At 37.5% G+C, this 15,128-nt stretch overlaps 1 protein-coding gene and 1 long non-coding RNA gene across 9 annotated transcripts in view; one reads left to right on the top strand and one right to left on the bottom strand.

The window, feature by feature from the left end:
• Positions 1 to 12,415, top strand: part of CD44 (CD44 molecule (Indian blood group)) — a 146,064-nt gene extending 133,649 nt beyond the window's left edge. For all 8 annotated transcript variants that reach the window (XM_019519402.1, XM_019519397.1, XM_019519396.1 and 5 more), the window contains 4 exons: positions 1,563 to 1,736; positions 6,170 to 6,292; positions 7,051 to 7,129; positions 10,836 to 12,415. In XM_019519402.1, the coding sequence (XP_019374947.1) occupies positions 1,563 to 1,736; positions 6,170 to 6,292; positions 7,051 to 7,129; positions 10,836 to 11,049 (590 nt within the window). In that variant the 3' untranslated portion in view covers positions 11,050 to 12,415. The remainder of the gene's footprint in view (positions 1 to 1,562; positions 1,737 to 6,169; positions 6,293 to 7,050; positions 7,130 to 10,835) is intronic.
• Positions 1 to 14,901, bottom strand: part of LOC109298960 — a 26,169-nt gene extending 11,268 nt beyond the window's left edge. Inside the window, exon 1 of the long non-coding RNA XR_002097732.1 lies at positions 14,641 to 14,901. This is a non-coding gene — a long non-coding RNA (uncharacterized LOC109298960). The remainder of the gene's footprint in view (positions 1 to 14,640) is intronic.
• Between the last annotated feature and the right edge of the window lie 227 nt (positions 14,902 to 15,128).

The following is a 15,128-nucleotide window of genomic DNA, read 5'->3' as shown; positions in this document are numbered from 1 at the left end:
CAGTGATGTTGTCAATTAGTTTTTCTTCTTGTTTGTCCTCGTGGCTCATCCTCAATACATTTGAAATTAAATTCTCCCTTCAAATTCATCATAACACCTTTAAATTGTGTGTGCCTTCTGTGCCATCAAAGCATGTTCTGAAGGCCATCACCCAAGATCAATCACAAAAATGGTTCGGTGAAATCTAGAAGAGAAAACCATTGCCTATTTTTTGCATGGGGTTCCAGTGTGATCTTTGATCTGTGATCTTTGCTGAATTTTAAGATCAAGTGGTTGCTGCACCCTTTTCTTTTGATGATCTTTGATATCTCAGCATTTTAATAATCTCATGTGGAACTGATGTCACTATAGCAGGTATCAGGAAATCAGCTGCTCAGAATCTCTTTTTTTTGGTAGGGGTGTAATTCTTCACTTTGGTGTTTTCTTGACTTTTGGAAGAGTTGGTTCTTTTAGATTTTTCTCATATTCCTTTTCTGGTTGGTAGATTGAAAAATATTGCATAAAATGCTCTTAAACAACCTTGACTTGTATCATAATGTGGCCATATATCTTTTGGCTGATGTGCCAAGTCACTTACAAATGTGAATGCTGAATGTCTAAATAGTGGCAAAATTAAATATTTTATAATAACTTCAAATGGTTTGGACCTGTAAATCCCAGGTAATCCTGGGCATTTTATTAGTACCTCTTCTCATTATCCTCTTTCTATTTCTCTATATTGGAATCATGAAGTTTTCCAATATTGCCTCTCTGGACTTTATATTAGATGTTGATTGCTGATAAAGTTGGAGAATAAGTTCTTTAATAAAACTTATGTTTGGTTGATGATCTTTACTCTGGGTGTAGAGGTGATGGCTAACTCTGATTTCTTCATTCCTTCTACTTTTGGTGTGATTACCAAGTATGATTTAGTACACTTGCAAATAAGGAATGTAAACATGGTGCAGGGGTCATGTTTTCGGTACGGTGTAGCAGCAGTGATTGGATAGCTAATGCCTGTGGCTTAGCAGCAACCTCTTTACTCTAGAGCACCATGTGAATAATGAGGGAAAGGAAATGTTACAATAATTGCAATGTTAGGAATTTTTCATTCCAACTTTTCTTATGCTCTTTTATTTATGTACCTTTCATCCACTAAAACTTGTTCTTAAGAGTATCATGGAAATTCTGTTACGAAATGAATCACTGAAATATCAATATAGGAAATAATTTCCCAATTTGTAGATGTCATTCCAATGTGTAGCATGTCATCAGTCCTGAGCTACAGGGTTAAGTGGTTGCTGCTTCCTGCTCTTTTGATGGCTATTCTTCTGGGTCTATTGTAACTATTACTTGTCTTCTGGCTGACACCAGTACCCTGAGAATCAGTAGGAGGGAGTTGCCTAAAAAGTTGAAATAACAATGTGAATGTGAAAGAAAATGGAAAAGCCTTTCCTGTTTTGCTGTAATGTTACCAACATTTGAAAGATATCTGTCTGTTCTATAAGTGAGGAAGGAAAAAAATGTGAGTGGTAGTTCTTTAGATTTTAAGTTTAAAATTGCTTCAAACATAATTGTAACAGTTGTGGATTCCACTGATGGTTCCAAATATGAAGCTTCAACCCAAGAGCCACTGACACCTGGAAGGGATAAGGAAGACATATATCCCACAAAGAATACAAGGCCTACTGTGATACCTAATCTTTTTCCCGAAATTGAAAGAGATCCTGGCAGAAAACCCACCCCTCCAACTACCAGTAAGAACAACAACTTTCAATCATTTACCCTACTCCTTGATTTTTCCTGATTGTCTTGGACTGTATTTGTGTACCTACATTTATAAAATTTGGGGAGGAAAGTTGTGCTCAGCACAGGGCAAGCATGGTTTGGTTTGGTTTGGTTTGGTTTGGTTAGCAAAGTACATGACAAGAAAGTATTTAGTTCTTTTTTAATTTATTATGAGTGAGATGATTTAAAATGAGTGTTTCCAAGAATTCTTTTGGCAAGACTTTAGTAGCATTTCTTCTTTTCAGCAATTATGGCATCGTCTCAAAAACTTCATACAAATGCATATATTATAAGACATGATTACAATTACTTTTGTCTGCCTGTGGTGGCACAGACAGTATGGTAAATACTGGCTACTATACTTTTTTGAGAGGCTAATACCATCTTTCTGCTTTCTTATTCTGTCTTTCTACTCAGTTCATTTTATTCACCCTCCAACAATAGCTGTTTTGAAAGCTAACAAAATGACATCCATCTATCTCTTTTTCTCTGTCCTTATACTGTGAACACATCAAGGAAGTTAATCTTCACTATAACATTTTTCCCTTTGTAATGTTTGTTGTTGGGTAACCTGTTTTTAATTATTTCCCTCTCTGTATACTTGGAGATAACAAGCTTTACAACTGTCAGCAGCTTCTGTTTTAAAAGCTGGTTTTGGACATGAGAATGTGAAAAAATACATGGATCACATCCATGAACACAACCATGTTGCAACATGAAAACATATTCATGGGAAAATTAGGGACTTTTTCTTAGAACCAAAGGTACTTTTCATGTAAATTATCAACCCAAAGACTAGGATTTTTCTAAATGTTATTTCTTTTCACACATGCTCAGCCAAAATCTCTGCTGTCATAACTTTGTGGAAGTCAATGGAGTCGTGTCTCATAGAATCTAATTCACAGCCAATCTGTGGTTATTTTTTGCATGTAACAAGGAATATGAAAATTTATACATACAGCATCCTTCACAGCAATGTTACAAGAGAGTCTATAAAACATAAAAATTAAAGAGAGTCAGAATTTGCCTCTAATAAACTCCTTTTTAATTTGATTTTCAAAAGAGCCTGAATCAGTCTACTTCAATCAACTAATTGATTGAAGTAGATTTCTTCTATAGCAGTGATGCCCGGCCATGGTGTCTAGCTGGGAAACTTTAAACATACTATCCTTTTGCACCAGTTTAACTCACATGTTACTACATTGACTTTGGTCACTCTTAATTTGTCTTGGCATAAATGAGATCAGAAATGGTTGTCAGTCTTATTCAGATTTTAATGAAAAAACAATATGCATGCAACGCAATGAAATAAACCAAAACAGAATAAACCTTTAGAGGGAAAGATCTTTAAAAGAGACACTATAAATATAAATTTAACATAGACATATTCTATAAATGATACTTCGTTATCTATTTATAATGATTCAGTATGTAACTCACTCATGTCTCTTGTTTTCTAGTTCCCTGTTCTCCCTGACTTCCTAATGTACTATTCAGATATCAGACCCTAGGTAGAAGATATAGTTAAACTGCTTTTCTGAATGTGTACAACCTGTAAAAAGTCAGAGGGGATGTCATTTTCATGATGAAAAGCTGTTTTGCAGTGTCAGTGTCATGACGTCAACAAGGCCCTATAAAAAGTTGGTGGGGAGGCTTGAAAAAATAAGTCCATCTTTTTCTTAGCAATGGCTGTATCATAGCAGAACAGTGGGTTTCGTGTGTATTACTATGGGGAATCGGCTTCTACTTTGGGGGTTCGTTTGTTTGCAAGATGTGTCCTGTGTATCATGAATTGAATGAAAAAGAAAGATTGCTTCACATAATAATAGAACGTATTTGAAGGTCTATTCTGAGGAAACTCTTTGCTCAGTCAGCTGTGTCTCCTGCTTTTGTCTGCTTTTTCTCTACAGTTATGTACAGCTGTGAGCTGACATCATAAAAATGACTGATCTTTTGCCCAAAAGACGTTAGCAGGAAAGTGAAACAATGCATTTCAAAAATACAAATGCAAAACTCTCATAAGAAAGGAATAGTAAAATGTTGCTATAAGATGAATATCACAGAAGCTCTAGCCGCCCCCCATCCACTTTTGGACCCATTAATCCTGGGCCTTGTGAATGTTTTAAGTGTTGGTAATAGTACAGTCAAAATCTTTGGTAAATATTTACTGAGCAATATATAACCATTGAGTTCCTTGGGGCTTTATGGATGGAGAATTGTGTTGCCTTCCCTCCTGGAAAACATTACAAGTATCCTTCGCAAAATCCCTTCAAGTCTGCATGGTACATAAGCCAATATAATAGTATGTTAATCTTTGTCTGTGTTTTTGGAAACTAAATGAAATCTCCCAGCTGCTAATTTCAGTGCTCAGCCATCAGTATTGATCTATGAATTTCCTGGGGGGTAGCATGAAGCAGCGCATCAGTCAATGAGTTTCCGGACAATTTTCAAACTGCTCTGTGGCTGAATTCAACAGTAGAAAAATATACTGCCTAGTTTTTCCATTTGGCAGCTATCATTAGGGAATGAGGTCAAAGATTCTGGCCACAGAGAAGTTGTGAAGCACCTTGAAGAGCAAGGAAAATACATTTCAGTGAAGCATGTGGTGGGATTGAAAATGGGGGCTGGGAAAGGAGAAGGGAATGACATGATCTATTTAATAGGCCACAAAGATAATTTTATTGGCTAAATTTTATCTTGACTGGAATTGGTACCAGTATGCAAATAGAGGAGGGTAGGGTAGATTTACACTTTACAGATTAAGTGAAGTAGATATATATACAGTATAGCACAACTTTTATAGGCTGAAATTCCAGCATCTGATAAAATGAGTTTCAGCACATGGATGTGTGCTATATATGCACACACATGTATATAATTATATATATAATCTACTTTGATTAGTTTATAAAGTGCAAAGCTATCCTGCCTGTTACTTGCCTTCACATGAACATGGCTAACTGTTTCTCTGCAGAATAGAGGAGGCCAGAGATGCTACTTTAATCAAGAATAAAGTTGGTTGTGGCATGGCCCAGTTGAGTGCTAGTTTATGAGAAATAGGACAGACTGGGGGTAAGTCTGGACTGCAGACGTAATACTACCTCCCAACCTAATGGTTTTATATGTCTCTCAGGGCTTTTGCTTCTGAGACCTGCCACTTTTGCAGATTTGAACTATATCAACAGCCAAATAGTGTCCTGTAATGTCTGAAAGAATCACTTTGTATAAAACTAAGGAAACTGAGTTGATAATGGTCCTGTTTTGCACAAAAGAGCACCTGCCCCACACCTCATCCTTTGTCCTTGTCTCTGTTACGTGGTCAGTTCACATTGCCACATGTTGTTTGTGCCCTTACATGCTGCTTTAGCTAACCAAGGACAATTCAAAATGGTGATATGGCACATATTATACACATAGGCTGGCCAGTATACTGCCATTTGCCTGACTCGTGAAACCATGAAACTCGCCCTCAGACCTTTAGCTGGAAGCAAGGTCCATCCAGCAGTTCTCCAGCTCACCAGATGGATGGATGAGTCTGAAACTGCTGAAAGTGCAACCTGCCTGGCTTCACTGAAGAGCATTTATGCTTCACTCAACAGTATACCACCTACCTGATTAATGACTGAGTCCCAGTGAGTCCTTGGTTAGCTAAAAAGTTGCCATGGGTACATTAGTTGACATAAAGACAGAGAGATTTACATGTAAGAGTACAGAAAACCTTATCCCCATTAGGAACCACATCCTGATGTTTAAGAGCCCAGTTCATGAAGTGGCTATCACATTTAATTCTGACCAGAAAGCAAAAATCTGTTTCACGAAAAATGTTAAAGTTTTGAAATTTGATTTTGTTCTGCATTAGAAAATAAAACCCATCAAAAAAAGAAACTATCCTTGTATAATGGACTTGTGATGAAATGGCTATTTGCAGATCTAAATAGTGAAGTTTTCCTTTGGTCTTTCTTTTTCTCTTTGGGATTGACCAGACATTCCACTTTGGACCTCAGAAATATTCCTGGCAACAAGTTTATCAATTCATTTTTTCATTTTTCCTGAAAAATTTAAAACCATCTCTCATTGCATTTAAGCCATTACAGTATAGAAAGATCAAAAATGAAATCTACCAAAAACATGTCAGTGAATGTCATGGAGAAACTCAATCATGTGGTTCATAGAACCAATGCTACTCTTACTTGGACCAAATGGGAAAGTACTTTTATGAGGTGGGGTCTGCATAATTTTTTTTATATTACTTTAGCGTATATTTTGTAGTTTAAATTCCTTCTTTCTGAAAACATACCTGAGATTTGTAGTGATGTATATTTAATTCTAAATGGACAAGTCGGTGCTTAGTAATTCAATATATTTCTAACTTGTTGTGCATAATAGATGGATTTTTTTCTAGGCTCTACAACTAATAGATCTGGCCGCAGAGGACCACACGTAGGAGTTATGGATGTAACTTCTTTTCCTGGGCAGTCCACAACAAAAGTAGTAATTTCACAACCAAGAACAGCAAAGATACCAGGTTGGTTTCTGAAGTCATTGTCTTTGAGATCCTGAGCACAGAATAATAAAAATAAGGGACTGAAATATTTATTATAGAAATGTATACTATTTATTTATTACTACCAATGTATGATTATTACTGATTGCCATCTTTCCTAAACTTTAACAAACATGTATTGGAACACATGGGAGATTTGCAATAGTGAAGATAGGACTCTAGGAACTATTGCTTGACTACAGTATCTCCATTATATCATGCCCAGCACAATGAAAATTCAAGTGCTTCCATAAAAATATTTAAAATCACAGTACTTCACATTTCAATAATGTGTGGGCGTACATGACAGGTAGCTTTGAAAACAAACTAAAGCTCTGGACAGATGCAACTGCTTTAAAAGGGGAGGAAAAGTTCTTGCTAGGCAGCATGTGTCAGCTGTTTCAATGAAACTGTTATGTCTGGATGCTCCTAAAGGGACATGCTGGTGTTAAATCACTATAAGTTTAACCCTGAATGAATAGGGATAGAGTTGCAACACTTTTAGTACACTTGTATCTCTATAGGAGCATGGATATGTAACAGGTGCATCATAGCCTGTTTTAGTAATGTCATTTGATATGAGTGTAATTGCTAGGTCTGCCTATACCCTTTCATTCTTTTATATTAGAAAAGGTCTGTCACTGGGAGAAGTGTGAATGAATGTAAAAGTACCATCATGCAAAACAAAAAAGTTAAGGCTAAATTTAAGTGGCCATATTATTCCTCAATTCTACCCACAGATTGGCTGATCATTGTTGCTGCGCTTGTGGCTCTGATATTGATTCTTGCAGTCTGCATTGCTGTCAACAGTCGGAGAAGGTAAGGAAGCCCCTTTGTATCTTTGGTCATCATTGCTTTGGAACATATTGCTTTCCTGCTTTTACTGCTGTGAGTCTGAAGATTCCTGGGAGCTTCATAACATACGTACTGTGGTTGTACAACAGAGAAAAACTCCTACCATAATGATCCTCAGTAAATAGTGTATCCCTTCTTTTTTGGATAAACAGTTTTTATCTGATGCCCCAGTTCTGCCTTGAGCTATGTGTAGGTGAACCTGGGTACTCATGAGAAGCCACATGAAATTAGTGAGTGGATCCTCAGTTCTTCATTTGCTCACTGACACAAAATTAAGTTGCACACATAGAGAAGGAAAAACCTGGCTCTACCTATTCTTTGCTAATGGCCTGCTGCTGTTCCCTCTGAGCTCAATGAAATATGTTACGTAGAGAAGGGCAGAAACACTGACAAGGTAATCACCAGATTAATTAAGTAACATTACACCATGTGGTAGTATATTACGTAAAAGAGTACAACTACTATTTGTGGTAGTCTCTCTATAGCTTCCATCTAGAAGGATGCAGAGACAAAATTCACCTGCTCCCTCTAAGTAGAGGAAGGATCACAGTTGTTAGTAATGTAGGGAGGGACCTGCAAGCAGCAGGACTGTGAGGATCAGCTGTGGAGAATCAGGTCACCATCCCTTTCTGCAGACTACAAAAGGAGCCTACTGTAAAGCCTGTGAGAGATGGTGGGAAAGACTTTGAGTTGATGAAAGAATTGAGTAAAAGATTAAGGGGAGGAAGAAGAGGAGGGTATTTTTGGCTTTGGCTGGAGTAAGCTGCAGTTTTGACCTTTGATTTAAGATTAGTGGAAAGAAAAATGAAGAGGAAAATTTTAATACTCAAGAAATTGTTTGACAGTGTCAACAAAAAAACATTGTTGCTGAAGCTTCCCTTTCTGCACCATGTTCTGTATGAGGATCTCAAACTGCTTTATAAACATTAATCAAAATATCCTTGTAACAGCACTGTGAGGCTTCAGACCTGGTGAAACTGAGAGAGGTGAAGGAAGTCTATGAAAGAGCTAGGTAGTGATGTAACAAGCAGAGCTGACATCCAGGGCAAACCCTGAGGTATAAACCCTAGTTTATACTGAGCCTTATAGTTGCTGGAAAGATATCATTACCTCATCTCTAACAGGGGGGCTAGTATGCCCCCAAAAGGGTGAGCTATTTAATGGACAGGAGATAAGATCAGGCTGGTCATTGGCATGTGACTTTACCTGTAGGAGACTAGTGGAAATTAAAGTTGAGGGAAAGAATCTTCCTTCTCTATAGCAGGCTTTTCTGGCATTTCAGTACCCAAAATGGATGAATGGAGACTGCAGTCCAAGGGCCAGAGCCTCAGCTGATATACTGAGATCAACAAAGATATCCTGATTTCCACCAGCTCCTGTCCATATGACTACATTCATGTTAACTGTCATTCTCTAAAATACCAATTACATCCCTCTTGTTAAGTGATCCAGGAATTACAGTGTGAATGTTATGGTTTATTGATTCATTTGTCATTTTGCTATGTTTATTAAAGTCAAGCCTGCTTTTTTTTTGCCCCCAGATCACCATAGAAACAGACAAACAGAACCAGTTATGATTAAATGCAGATTGTTTCATTTCTGGTCAGACAGTATCTGGAAGCTATAAATTATGGATTACATCTTGTTAATTGAAAACATATTTTTGACTTGGAGTTAAACGACACATACAGCATTGGGTTATATCTTTGCCTGTGTCTAGGTACATGTGAATTAAACCCTAATATGTACTAATGACCCCAAAGAGAATTTTATAAAGTGAGAAGTTAGAGGCCTGATCATTTTCTACTCTGTTGCTACTCAGGCCCCAAGTGAACAAGCACAGGTGCTGAAGAAAGTGGGTTGTTAAATCAAGAATTAATTTTTTTTTCATCTACTTTGAGAAGTGCCAGTTGATTTTTAACTATTTAGTGCCATGCTGCATCATTAACATACCAGAGAATTTATTATATTATATGTGCCAGAGGATATATGTTGTGGAATCTTAGTTTCATTAAACTAATCATTTATGACACCATCACAGGAGCTTTGTTGTTAGATTGTTGATAAGAAACAAAATAAGTAATCTGAGGGTGCTGTAAGCAAACTGTGTATGCACACACATATATGTATGTGTAGAATTGTAGATATATGTAGAATTAAGAAGGATTTCACCCATAAGTGGCTAGTTAGGTTGTGAGGTTTCCCAATAGTCGCACGACTTTTTAAATAAACCAAGCATACAATTTTCTAGTTCTCCTCTTGTATGAGCCAGGTAGAATGGGCCCGGGAATTGTATACCGAATCCAGTTTTCATGAGAAATCTTTAATCTGGTAGTATGACATTTAAATCTTTGAGTCTATGCTCGGTAGGCTTAGTCTTTCTAGTTGTAAGGCCAGTGTACTACAGGATGGTCTAGAAATCCCAGCCAAACAAGGGAATCTTTTTGGTGGGTGCCAAATAGCTTGGTTGTATTACTTCAGTCTTTTTCCCTTTTTCCCCAGCTCTTGAATGAGTTACATGTTTAAAAATCTGTAGCCCATGGCCCTGCATGATTTTCAGCACTCCACAAGAAGGACTTTTTTTATAACATGAGAAATCTGCCTTCCAATCTACATAGCTTCTTGCAAAATGTTCATCTTTAAGACCTTGCCTTCACAGTTCTGGAAAAGTACAGTGCAGTTTGGGCACTGTTCTGTTCTGTCTTCTAAGCTGTGTGAATGACTTACTGTACAGTATTCTCTCTCTCGTTCTTCTGTGTAAGCCAGGGCAAGATTTGTTCCATTATGCTACATAAAGTAAACATGGTGGATTGAGACAAGGCAGGTTTACTGGCGGTCACTTTGGCTAAAACAGCTGTCATATGTCAGTCTGCTGATACAAAATATGCTTGATTCCAAGGGATAGTAGCAAAACTATTTAACTGCCAAATTAGTAATTTGGACAGAATTTGCTTAAGCAAAGCAGGAAACATTTTAAAGTACATCTGCACAAACACAGTAGCTATTTAAGGAATATTTTTTGTCCATTTTAATGACCTATATTTGGCTGTGCAGAGGTGGAAGGTCGCCTCCTCAATGCAACATTGCCAAAAAGATGAATTAGTGTGATGGGGCATCCCAGACTGGTAATAGATCTGCATAGATAGCTTTATTATTCTATCACCACAGCATAATTATTTTCCACCTTCTACTGTTTTAATGATCTGAACTGTTGACAGTGGAGTTATAACCCTAAGCTGTTCACTTGGTTCAGTCCTGGCAAACTAAACAGAAAAATTAAGCAGTCCTCTTAGATTACTAGAGATGGGCCTTAACCCAAATTTACAGACGTTTTGAAAGTTTAAGAATCTTAGGAATTCAAGCCAAGGGCCAGATTTTGTTTGGATCCATCTCTCTCGCTTGTAATAAATTAGCTATACATGAAGGATGATATACTTGAAAGCTCTGGGCTTCCATCTAGGTTCATATAAGGAGAAAAAGGGCAATAAGAGCCTTTATAACTCACCCCTGAGAAACCTTTTATCTTTCGCAGCCTTACCTACTGCATTGTATATGTCTCCACTGGCAGATTCAAGTTCTTTGCTTCCTGTGAACACTTTCCAAAAATATGCAGTCAGTGTTTTGTACTTCCTAGTATCATAATCTCCATTTGTCTTTATTTTTTTGCTAGATGTGGACAGAAGAAGAAACTAGTGATTAACAATGGCAAAGGGGCAGTGGAGGACAAGAAGATAGGTGGACTGAATGGAGAAGCCAGCAGGTCTCAAGAAATGGTGCATTTGGTGCATAAAGAACAGTCAAATGACCGAACGGGACAATGTGATGAATTCCTGACCACTGACGAAACACAAAATCAAGAGGCTGACACGAAGACTGGGGTGTAATAATGGTGGGCAATCTTGTAGATCAAGAGTTGGGGAAGTCAAATTCTTATGGAACTGGGACTGGAACCCACAGATGCACTGTGCTACTGATCTATTTTGAGCATAATTAAGCATACATTTCCTGCTTCTTTTTACATTTTAAAAAATCATGTCCAAGTTATAAAATTGACAATGCTTTCTTAACTAAGCCCCTGAGCCATGCATAAATCTTGCAGATTCCAGTTCCTACCAGGAGGATGCTCATCTTCTGTTGTGTGTTATGAGGGATGGAAGTTTATATGATGTTTTCCCCAGTTGTAATACCTTCACTGAGTGAAGCTATGGAAATATGTAGTCACTTCAACTTAGAGGCATTTATGGTATTACATTTATCATGGTAGAAGCATAAGTGAGGAAGAAATACTTAGAGAAAAAAAAGGTTAAAGGAAAAGACCCATAAAAGATTCTATAACACTAGAATCCTTCAAAATTGCCTCGTGGCTCTGAAAAGTTTGGTCAGTGAATTCCAGAGTTGCTGTTGCTTGAGGCAAACTGTGGCATGTTATGATATGTAATGAGAGAACCCCAAAGCTTATTTATCTCTTCATTTCTAAAAATCCACGGACATGCAATGCCAATAATTCTTATTAGGAAGTGGGGGTGGAAATGGAGACATGAAAACTTGAGTTGATACATAATAAACTTCTATACTTTTTATCTTTAACGATCTGTGGAGTTTCTTCAGTTTTGAAGCTGTATTGCTCTTCCCCATTGATCATAGTTTCAGTATGTTTTTTTTAATGCGCTTTGTTTGTTAGGATGATAAATAAATGCAGCGACCCCAGCTGAAACACCCATTTAGAAATCCAGCAATAGGAAAGGATCAAAGAAGATAGGCAGTGTTTTGTTTCCTGTGCAATAGGGCTGTATCTCTCCCTGTACACAATTTTTATTTTGAGGCGCTGAGTCTAACACACAGCTTGTTTTTTGGCATAATTATTGCATGTTGCACCATTTTGCTGATATTTTTAAAAGCCAAATTAAATTTATGTGATGTTCTTTTCTACTGTGAATTCCACTTCATCCATCTTTTTTTTTTTAAATTCTGTTTATTAAAAATGCCAAAAGAAATATTGTTCACTTGTTGGAACAAGAAGTTGGAAATCTCCAAAAGATCAAAGGAATTGAAAGCAGACAACTCTAACAACATAGAATAGCTGCAGCTGCATTGCCACATGTTTTAATTTTTTCCCCTTTGTATGCCCATTTATGTAAAGTATTTGTTTTAAGCTAAGATGCTATACAGTACAGTATGTTTCTTTGTGCAAATATGCAGTCAGTGCAGTCCAACTGCCATTAACAGCCTGTTTTCAACACCATTGTCAAGGAAAAAATAAGGAGTGAATTGTGCTCAAAAGTAATATTAATCAAAAACAACCATCAGGTACAAAACCAATTAGGATATTTATGCTTTGTCTGGCTATAAATCTCTTATTTCACTTAAAAGTGCTCAGCTATAGTCCTATTTCTTTTTCTAAAGAAACTTTTGTCGGTAAAGATATTATTAGACAATTTGGGTATTGGCTTTGACTATGGTAATAAGCTTTATTGGCACTACAACCTGCCAGATTACTGTGGCTGTGATTTTTTTTTTATTGCAAACCATTCTCTAAATGTTTGCTTATGACATACTGCACCCTTCTTCCTATTCTTAGGCAGATCAGCAAGGGTTAGGCTCACCCCCATACAGAGTGGCCAGCACAAGTATTGCTTAAGTCTCATGGACAGGGTTTGTGTGGTGCATAGGCCATGTGCTGATTCCATGTGTAGTGATATGTTTCATCTGTATGCTGCCATATGTTGATGCTCATAGGCTGAATATGTTGCACCACGTTGAGGTCAGTGGAGTTACAGCTGTTGACATGATCAGTAAATTTAATCCATTTTTCTCATCACTTCTCATAACCTCTTATATCACTGAGTTATGTGGTACGTTTTTGTTTATTTCATGCATTGATTTTTTTTTTTCATTCAAATAGTATTTTGAAACAGTCTTTCCATTAGTAATTCTAAATCAGCATGATCTCTTGAAGGATACAGTTAAACTGGCATAGTGGCTATAATTCACAGGAGTGCAGAGCCCCAGGGAAAGACCTATTCACCCCCAATTGAACAGGCCACTACTGAAAGGGGGTAGTTCTCTCATTGTCTCAAAGCATAGTTCTTTCTGAGTTCAGGCTTTGGTATGTTACAACCCAGGTTGATGTTGGGTGGAGTATCTGCCATGTCTTCTGTTGATTACTCCATCTTACATTCAGTAGTTATTGCATAGACAATACTGGTTGTCACCTTCTGAGTTCTTTAGATAAGGTAATGCCTAAATTCTTATGCAAAAGCCTTCTTTTATACTGCTACAGTGATTCATTCTAAATCATGTCATGTGACGTATGTGCAATTAGTTAATTTGCATTATAGTTTCAAGCCTAGATTATCATTTTGTGTATGTAATATAACAAGTGTTTGTACTGGGTTGATTTTTTTACTATTAGGTTAGGCTTTTTTTCAGAGCACTCTTGATATATTTGTATATTTATTTAACAGATAAATAAATAAGGCCTATTTTCTCCTTATACTTTCTAAAGAAGAAAGTATAAGAAGAAAATAGACCTTATGAAGAGAGGCTGAGAGACATGGGACTCTTCAGCCTGGAAAAGTGCAGGCTCAGGGGTGACCTGTTGGCAGCCTATAAGTACATCAGGGGTGGGCATCAGGATCTGGGGGAATGTTTGTTCACCAGAGTGCCCCAAGGGATGACAAGGACCAACAGTCACAAACTCCTCCAAGACCATTTTAGGCTGGACATAAGGAAAAACTTCTTTACTGTCCGAGCCCCCAAGGCCTGGAATAGGTTCCCTCCAGAGGTGATGCAAGCACCTTCTCTGGATTCCTTTTAAGAGGCATTTGGACGCTTATCTTGCTGGGATCCTTTGACCCTAGCTGACTTCCTGCCTTTGGGGCGGGGGGCAGGGGGCTGGATTCAATGATCTCCCAAGGTCCCTTCCAGCCCTAATGTCTATGAAATCTATTAAATCTATATTTTCTATACTGTAACCAGAAATATACTTGCTAAAAATATTGTAAATTAAGCTTCCAAAAATAAATTTGATTCTAAATTGAGAGGGAAAAAAAAATAGGATGGCATCAGTATTATGATGCCAGCTAGCAAGTTAGTTGTTTTTATGGTACCAATGACCCATCAGTCTATTTTCTTGGTTGAAAAGTCTAGCACCGACCAAGATGAAATGCTGTGTGATGGTTGCATCCTTAGCAAGCATTTTGTAGGCCTTCCAAGTATTTTTGAACTAGAAAAGAACTCGACTTTCTAGTCTCAAACGGGGTAACTTCTCATTACTAGATATTACATGAAAAGTCTTTTTCTCATCTCACTTAGAGCTCAGTCCAGATAGACACTGATTATTTCTGATTCCTGTTGAGGTGTATGGCAGTTGAGGTAGCTCAGCACCTCATAGAATCAAGTGTTTTTATCAGTATCACCTCAGTGACTTTACATTCGGTATGATAGATGAGGTCCCAAGTTACATTGGTGCGCACATGAACAAAGAACATCCCTGTGGTGTCCCATTTACTCAAATAGCACTGAAAAAAAGAGGCATAATTGAAAATTGTCCCTACGTGGAGATGTTCTCCAAAGTATTGAAGGTATAGAGGAGTGTGAGAAGGTTGAGTATTGAGTGTGAGAAGGTTAAGAAGAGTGTTAAGCCTTTCTGATTGATTGACTACCCCCATATTTTCCTGATGATCCTAAAAAGAATAGTTTGCTTGAAGGAGAGAAGGGTGGTGCACTACCTTACATTAACAGTCTTCATATTAAAACGCTTTTAAAATCCTTTCCACAGTGTCAGGGAGAATTTTGAATTCCCACATGATCTAGGGAGCTTTTTTCCATCTCAGGAGTATCTTCTATATGTAATATAACAGTACAATAAACTTGTCCTTGCATTAAGTAGCTTTGAGCGTGCTGATTCGTCTCCCAAAGAGATCATTACCAGGGCCTGATTACTAGCGCTGTGAGAAGCTTC

The sequence above is a fragment of the Gavialis gangeticus genome, unplaced genomic scaffold, assembly GCF_001723915.1.
Source record: "Gavialis gangeticus isolate Ggan-Ray unplaced genomic scaffold, GavGan_comp1, whole genome shotgun sequence".
NCBI classification, from domain to species: Eukaryota; Metazoa; Chordata; order Crocodylia; family Gavialidae; genus Gavialis; species Gavialis gangeticus.
This window is presented reverse-complemented; position numbering and strand designations above follow the sequence as displayed.